Below are 7,951 nucleotides of genomic sequence, written 5' to 3' on the forward strand. Positions count from 1 at the left end.
AATTACCATATTGCTCTACTCTAGGAATTTTACTGTGAGATACACATCAAAAAAATTGAAAACATGGACTCAGATACTTGTGTACTAATGTTCTTAGCAGCATTATTCACAATAGCAAAAGGTAGAAATAAAGTATGCATCAACAGACGAATAGGCAGACAAAATGTGGTATATATATATACACAATGGAATATTATTCAGCCTTAAAAAGAAATGAACTGTTGATACATACTACAACATGGAAGAACAGTGCAAACATGATAAGTGAAATATGCCAAATACAAAAGGACAAATGATTCATTAAATGCCTTATATGAGGCATTTAAAAATAGACTAATTCATAGAAACAGAAAATAGAATAGACTAGAAGTATAGGCAGGGGCTGGCTGTGTTCAGTCTCTCAGTCATGTCTGACTCTGTGACTTTGCCTGCCATGCTCCTCTATCCATGGAATTTTTCAAGCAAGAATACTGGAGTGGGTTGCCATTTCCTCCTCCAGAGATTCTCCCTGACCCAGGGATCGAATCAGTGTCTCTTACGTCTCCTGCATTGGCAGGTGGATTCTTTACCACTGTGCCATCAGGGAGTAGGGAGCAAAATCCTAAGTTATTGTTTAAAGAGTACAAGTTTTCTGTTTGAAATGATGAACAGTTTCTAAGTAGGGGAGGTTATGAGTATGTTGGTAAAAGGAAAATACTGGAACTCTTTGTACTTTTAGCTCAATTTTGCTGTGACCCTAAAACTGCTCTAAAAAATTAAGTCTATGTTTTAAAAAAATTTCTGGAAATAGATGGCGATAATTACAGAACATTGTTAATTTACTTAAGGCCACTTAATTGTATACTTAAAAATAGCTAAAATGGTAAATTTTATGTTATGTATTGTTTACTAGAATTTAAAAAAAGAACCAAGGAGAGAAGTTCTGGCAACTATTTAAAGCTTTATTATCTAGCCATGTGATTTTGAATCAAACATTGCTCCATGTTTAGTAATAACTGTTTTGTTGTTATTCCTGTCTTCTCTGTTTCTCTTACAATCCATATTAGAAAATTCTGTGTCTCTGTCTTCAAAATGTGCTTTGGCCACTTCTCTACCTCAACCATAACCCCTGCCCACAGTTTGAATCCCTGTCACTTCTCGTCTGGATTCTGTGGTAGACTTACTAACCTCCCTACTTCCATGCTACACGCTCTGTACTGTAGCTACCCTGTAGTCTCTTCTCTGGGCAGCAGGTCCTATCACTGCCCTGCACAAAGCCCTCTGGTTAAACTATCGTGTATTTAACATACCAGACACTGTTCTAGGACAGTGACAAAAATCTGTGACCTCATGGAGCTTATATTTTTAGTGAATTTAGAATACAGTGCAAATTCTTAAGTGACCTACAAGCATGATATGGTCCCAGGTTACCTCTCTGACTTCATTTTAGGCCATGGCCTTGTGGAAAACAGTTCTGTAAACAAGATTAGAATTCTGTTAGAAAGGAAGTAAGGGGTGAGTAGTTGTGGTTAAAAAATATTCATGCTTGTATTGAAAAAATGCTTACCAAATTTCCCTCCCCAGTGAGACAACCTATGATGTTATCTGGATCCTGTGTTCAGGTTCAAGATCAAGAGTTTTGACTGATGTATGTTGTCTTCCTCATCAAGTTTGGATATGGCCCGTTGAGGTCTGGCAACCAAAACTTGTCTATATCTAACATATCTAAAAAATGGTGGAGAAAAATAGAATAACTACAATGGAAGTCTAATCCTGGAAAGGAGAGAATGGATGAAAAATAGAACAGTTATCGTTGATCCATAGCATACATTATACCCAGCGGGGCTAGAATAAGGAAGACTCCCCCTTCCCTGGTGGTGAAGTGAGTTTCTTGGCCAGCCAATTGGCAACCACCAAATTTGTTCTCTCTAGGGATCTTCTTTATTGCCACCATGGCCCCTGGTTCTTCCTGCTAGATAATCTTGCTTGTTCTTATTCTTCATGGCTATACCAGAGGTGGTGGTGGTGAATGTTTAGTTGCTAAGTCATGTCTGACTCTTTTGTAACCTCGTGAACTATAGCCCACCAGGCTCCTCTTTCCATGGGATTCTCCAGGCAAGAATACTGAAGTGGGTATTTCCTTCTCCAGGGGATCTTCCTGACCCAGGGATTGAACCTGTGTCTCCTGCAATGCAGGCAGATTGTTTACCACTGAGCCCCCTGTAGGTATGGGGTAAATGCCCTTTCTTGAGACTGACTACTCAGCTTTAGCTGTGGTACAAGTTGGGAGCCTAGAAGGGCAATATACTGATAGGCCTGGGGATTCTTTGTCAAGTTTCTATAGCAGTTCAGTAGCCCTTGGTTCAATTCCTCCTGCTAGTTCCTGCAGCCAAATTTTTTTTCCTAGTCACTATAGCCAGAGGATGCAAAGTTCTGATAGGCTAGCCTTGGGTCCTACACCCACCTCTGGAGCTGGTGGGGGAGTTGCTTTTCTCTTAACCCAATGTGTATGGGGGGGGAGGGGAAGGGGTGGGTCTCCGTTTTATCTTATTTAAAAAAAAATTTTTTTTTAGTCCATAGGGTCACAAAGAGTTGGACACGACTGAGCGACTAAGCATGTGAGCTAGTATGACTAGGCAGCCTATCTATTGATGGGTGGGGCTGTATTCCAGTCTATGGGGTGGCAAAGAGCCAGATATGACTTAGACAACAGCAAGACTCTTGAGAGTCCCTTGGACTGCATGGAGATCAAACCAGTCAATCCTAAAGGAAATCAACCCTGAATATTCATTAGAATACTGTTGCTGAAGCTGAAGCTCCAATACTTTGGCCACGTGATGCAAAAAGCCACGTCACTGGAAAAGACCCTCATGCTAGGAAAGATTGCAGGCAAAAGGAGAAGAGGGCGACAGTAGATGAGATGGTTAGATAGCATCACCCACTCAATGGACATGAATTTGAGCAAACTCCGGGAGATAGTAAAGGACAGGGAAGCCAGGCATACTGCAGTCCATGGGGTTCCAAAGAGTTGTACATGCTTTAGCAACTGAACAACAATACATACAATCATTTTCAAGCAGATTATATTGCACACTAACATGTTCTTTTCATCAGTGCATTGTTAAACTAAAAGTGGAGAAGAAACATATTAAGGAGAAATAATGGGAGACCTATGTTTCTGAATAGATTGAACAGCACAGAAATAAAGGAAATTAGAAGATTCATGCAGTTCAGCTCTTTTAATCAGCCAGTCAGCTTGCTGGCAACAAGGCAAGACTTCCCTTGAGAAAGATCCTGTGGAGTAGGCTTGTGGTTGCCAGTGACCTCTGTCTTATCTGGAACTGCAGTAGGAAGTTGCTTGTTCTTCATTTTCGCTTTAGCCATGTTGTAATCCCCAGAATTGAAGTATTTTTGCCCTTTCTGCAAACATTTTCTTAAAAAATCTGAACCTCTAGGCTTTTGTCCCAGATGAGGATCCCTTGCTATTAATTTTACTTTTTCAGCTTTCTCTGGACTGGTCACTTTATCTTCCAATTCCTTCTGCTCCTCTGTGGAGGCTGCCTCAGAGACTTCCTTGAACATATTGCTCCCTCCCCTTGTCCTGCTCTGCCCGATTTCAAATAAAGATGATATTACCACAAGAAGGGGCAATGATGGCTAGGTGAAATAGACAAATAATGTACACTGTAAGACATGCTTTAGCTCTAACATTCTCCACTCCTGTGGAGAAGACAGATGTTGCTCACATCTATTGCTTGTGACACATTTCCATGGGTGCACTCACAAAATAATGTCAGTCTCTGGTAGCTAGCCATAAACTTCCCTTTCCTCCCCTAGAAAGCATATTGGAATGTACATATATTCTTTCAAAGTGATGCTATTACAGGGATAATCTGAATCTAATTAATTTTAAATGTATCACTTGTAAATTTTGGTACTTTATTGTTACCGACAAATTTCTGAGACTTAAGTTGGAACTGATTATAACTCCTCAAGTGTCACAATTGTTATACATTTGTTGGGGGAAGGGTCTCATTTTTGGTACCCCAGTACTCCTGAGTAATGTTTTGATATCTTAGTAAAATTAACCTTCTTTCTTTGAGCACACATTGCCAAGTGACCAAGGTGGGCACCCAAGACAGTGGGGGATGTCTACCGGATCAAATATTTTCAGAATAATGCACCAAGCAGATAATTATATAGGAAGTATTAGGAATACTGGAGATTTTCAATATAAAATGTCTATTTTCCTCAGTGATTCAAGAATCCTGTTTTCTTTCTTCAGAAAATGTAAACTGGATAATTTTGACATAGAGTTAATTAATTTTCTAGTCTCCCATACTGTACTAAGTATAAGAGTATATTGGACCATGTTCCCATGGCATGTGGGATCTTAGTTCCCCAACTAAGGATCAAACCCATGCCCCTGCAGTGAAAGCCTGGAATTTTACCCACTGGACCTCCAGGGAAGTCCCTATTAAGTGTATTCTTCTTACCTTTGTGTACTTCTGGGACAGAAGGGTCAGGAACAACTGAACTATTTTAACTATGGAAATAATGTCTGTTATTAAGTTCCCAGCACAAAATTAATCACTTGGGTAAATTAACAGAGAGTAAAACTAGCACCGGTATCATCCTAAAAATCAGAGTCTTTTTCTGTAAAACCACGTAAGATAGTTCCTCAGAGAAACTTGAAGCAGCTGACTTTCAGGGTGCATAAGCCTATGGGGTGGTGACTTAAAACCTGGAGAAAGCATTAGGCTTCCTTATTCTGCTTTCATTTCCCTTTTTGACATCATTCTGGAGCTGTTTCTTCATCTGTGATGGAAGGGAAGCAGCAGGCTAGAGATTTAATAATGTACTATTGCAGATTTCCTCTCTAAAAAACAAAACTGTAGTTAAATGTGCAACAAGAAGTATGCCCCATTTCAAGGGAGACTACCATGCAAAAATCCGGTGTACAGGTTTGGAAGGTTGCAGGGTGAGCTTCATTTTATAACATGCAGCAAGTGTACACGAGGGTAGACTTACATAATAATGTACTCCCCTAATGTTTTTAAATAGTATGTTTGTTTATAGACTTTTATATACCAGGAGGGGAGCAAAAGAAGCGGACAAACCTGAGGCTGGCTAAAAAGCCTCAGAAGACACGGCCAAATGGGTGATGTATCAGAAGTGAAAATAAAACATGTAGAAGATAATAATTAGAAAATTAATCCAATAAATATTTATTAGTTTTTGCTTAAACATGTATTAAACAAAACAATACAAAATAAGACAGGATTCTGTATTCCCAAGGCAGCATCACGATCTTATGTGATGGAAATAGAGAATAAGTTCAGAATTGCATGGAACAATTTGTTTCTTAAAAGTATATAGAATATATGTATAACTGAATCATTTTGCTGTACATCTGAAACTAAAACAACATTGTAAATCAACTTGTCTCTAATATACAATAAAAATTAAATTTAAAAAGTATATAGAAATGGAAGATGGTGAAGTAGCCAGAGAAGACTGGGAAAGGCAATATTTGGGAAGTAGAACTTGCAAGGTAGAGAGGCCAAGGGGTGGAGAGAGCCATTTCAGGAAGACACAAATGACTGTGTAATGTGGGGGCTCACAAGAGCAACTTGACTACAGCAGAGGGTGAACATTTCTAAAAATCTACTCTTAGTTGAGTAAAATGCTTAAGAATGGATCAGATTGTTAGACAATGCAGCAGGCTACAGAAAGCATTTGTAAAAAAGGTGTGATAAAAATGCATTTTAGGACTTCCCTGGTGGTCCAGTGGTGAAGAATCTGTCTGCCAATACAGGAGACACAGATTCCAATCCCTGATCCATGAAGACCCCACATGCTGCAGGGCAATTAAACCTGTGCACCATGGCTTCTGAAGACTGCTTGCCCTAGAGCCCATGCTCTGCAACAAGAGAGGCCACTGCCATAAGAAGCCTAAGCATCACATCTAGAGAATAGCCCCCTCTTGCCACAACCAGAGAAAGACTGCATGCAGCAACAAAGACCCAACACAGCCAAAAAAGAAATAATAAATAAACTTTTAAAAAATGTGTCTTAAGAGAACAACTTGGTAGTGATGTACAGGATGAAATTGCAAGGTAGATTGGGTTGAAGGCTGTTGAAATAATTTAAATCATGTCAGTACATATTTATTGAGTTCCTACTGTATCATTGCATTCTATACTATGGAGGATACAAAAATGAGTAAGGTACACCTAATTTCTGTACTTAAGGGACCAACTGGTACATGTGTATGGCCCAACTGGTATATTTGTATGGCCAATACACAAATAATTGTGAGATTAGATAGAGAATTAAGAGAATGATGAATGATTTTTCTGGTCTCAGAATCTATGAGTTTGCCACAACAGAGCCTCCAAGTACTGTAGAGGCTCAAAAAGAGACATTAAGCTAGGGATAAAGAAAGGTTTTTTTTTGGAGAGAGATGGGCCATGAAAGAGAAACAGGATTTCAAGAGGCAGTGATGGGGAAGGAAATTCCAGACAGTGGGAAGCAAAATGATTTGTTGGAGAAGTACTACTTTAAACTTCAATCCCAGGTCAGCAATACCAGGTTTTGAAAGGCAAAATATACAGCCTCTCAGAACTTGAATTTCCCCTCTGTTGAGTGACAGTGAAGTGAAAGTCACTCAGTCGTGTCCAGCTCTTTGCAACTCCATGGACTATACAGTTTATGGAATTCTCCAGGCCAGAGTACTGGAGTGGGTCATCTTTCCCTTCTCCAGGGGATCTTTCCAACCCAGGTCTCCCACATTGCAGGTGGATTCTTTACCAGCTGAGCCACAAGGAAAGCCCAAGAATACTGGAGTGGGTAGCCTATCCCTTCTCCAGGGGACCTTCCCGACCCAGGAATCCCGACCCAGGAAACAGGGTCTCCTGCACTGCAGGCAGATTCTTTACCAACTGAGCTATAAATGAGGATAATAATCATCCTACCTCACAGCAGTGAGAAGATTAAATAATAATACACAAAGACTATAGCACATTGGAGAAGAAGTGGCAACCCACTCCAGTTTTCTTTCCTGGAGAATCCCATGGACAGAGGAGCCTGGTGGGCTAAGATCCATGGGGTTGCAAAGAGTTGGACACGACTGAAGTGACTTAGCACGCACGCATGCACATAGAACATTCACTGGCATATAATTGGTGCATCCAACAAATGTTAGCTAGGACTGTTATAATAATAAAGTGTGGAAAAAGTGCAGAGAATAATAAGCATAAAAGTCCTTGAAGCATGAAGAAAGCTAGCTGCTTTGAATGTACGATTTATGTATGAGAAGAGCTGCCTTAGTCTGACTGCTTTAATAAAATACCATAAACTGAGTGGCTTATAAATGTGTGTATGTGCGCTCCGTCATGTCCAACTCTTTGCCACCCCATGGGATTGTAGCCCACCAGGCTCTGTCCATGGGATTTTCCAGACAAGAATACTGGAGTGGGTTGCCATGCCCTCCTCCAGGGGATCTTCCTGACCCAGGAAATGAACCCATGTCTCCTGCATCTCCAGCATTGGCAGGCAGATTCTTTACCGCTGAGCCGCTTGGGAAGCTTATAAACAACCGAAATTTATTTCCTCACAGTTCTGGAGGCTGGAAAGTCCAAGATCAAGATGCTGGCAGATTCATTGTCTGGTGAGGCTCCCTTCCTGGTTCATATATGGCTGTCAGTGAACACATGGTGAGCTGTGTCCTCCAAGATGAAAGGGGTAAGAAAGCTCTCTGGGCTGGGAGTGTTCAACATAAACCTGCCATGGTCTGTCATATTAGAAAAGAGTCCATTAAAGAGCACTAATGTCATGCCAAATATAGGGACTCAGGACTCAGAAGCCATTTTGAATGTTTCCACTGACCGAAGATGGGACAATACGAGAAACATTAACTGTAAAGCTGCATTGAATTGAAGCACATAAAATATGGTTAAACCCATGAATT

General features: G+C 40.4%; 1 protein-coding gene across 1 annotated transcript; it reads right to left on the minus strand.

Moving 5' to 3' along the window:
* Window positions 1-3,222: 3,222 nt before the first annotated feature.
* Window positions 3,223-3,561, minus strand: LOC102407994 (cAMP-regulated phosphoprotein 19-like). Its single transcript, XM_044944399.1, has one exon. The coding sequence runs from the start codon at window positions 3,559-3,561 to the stop codon at window positions 3,223-3,225; it is 339 nt and encodes a 112-aa protein (XP_044800334.1).
* Window positions 3,562-7,951: the final 4,390 nt, after the last annotated feature.

The sequence above is a fragment of the Bubalus bubalis genome, chromosome 6, assembly GCF_019923935.1.
Source record: "Bubalus bubalis isolate 160015118507 breed Murrah chromosome 6, NDDB_SH_1, whole genome shotgun sequence".
Taxonomy (NCBI): Eukaryota; Metazoa; Chordata; class Mammalia; order Artiodactyla; family Bovidae; genus Bubalus; species Bubalus bubalis.

Excerpts from the sequence above, each read along its gene's own strand:
- LOC102407994 (XM_044944399.1), bottom strand. The coding sequence starts at position 3,561 with ATGTTCAAGGAAGTCTCTGAGGCAGCCTCCACAGAGGAGCAGAAGGAA.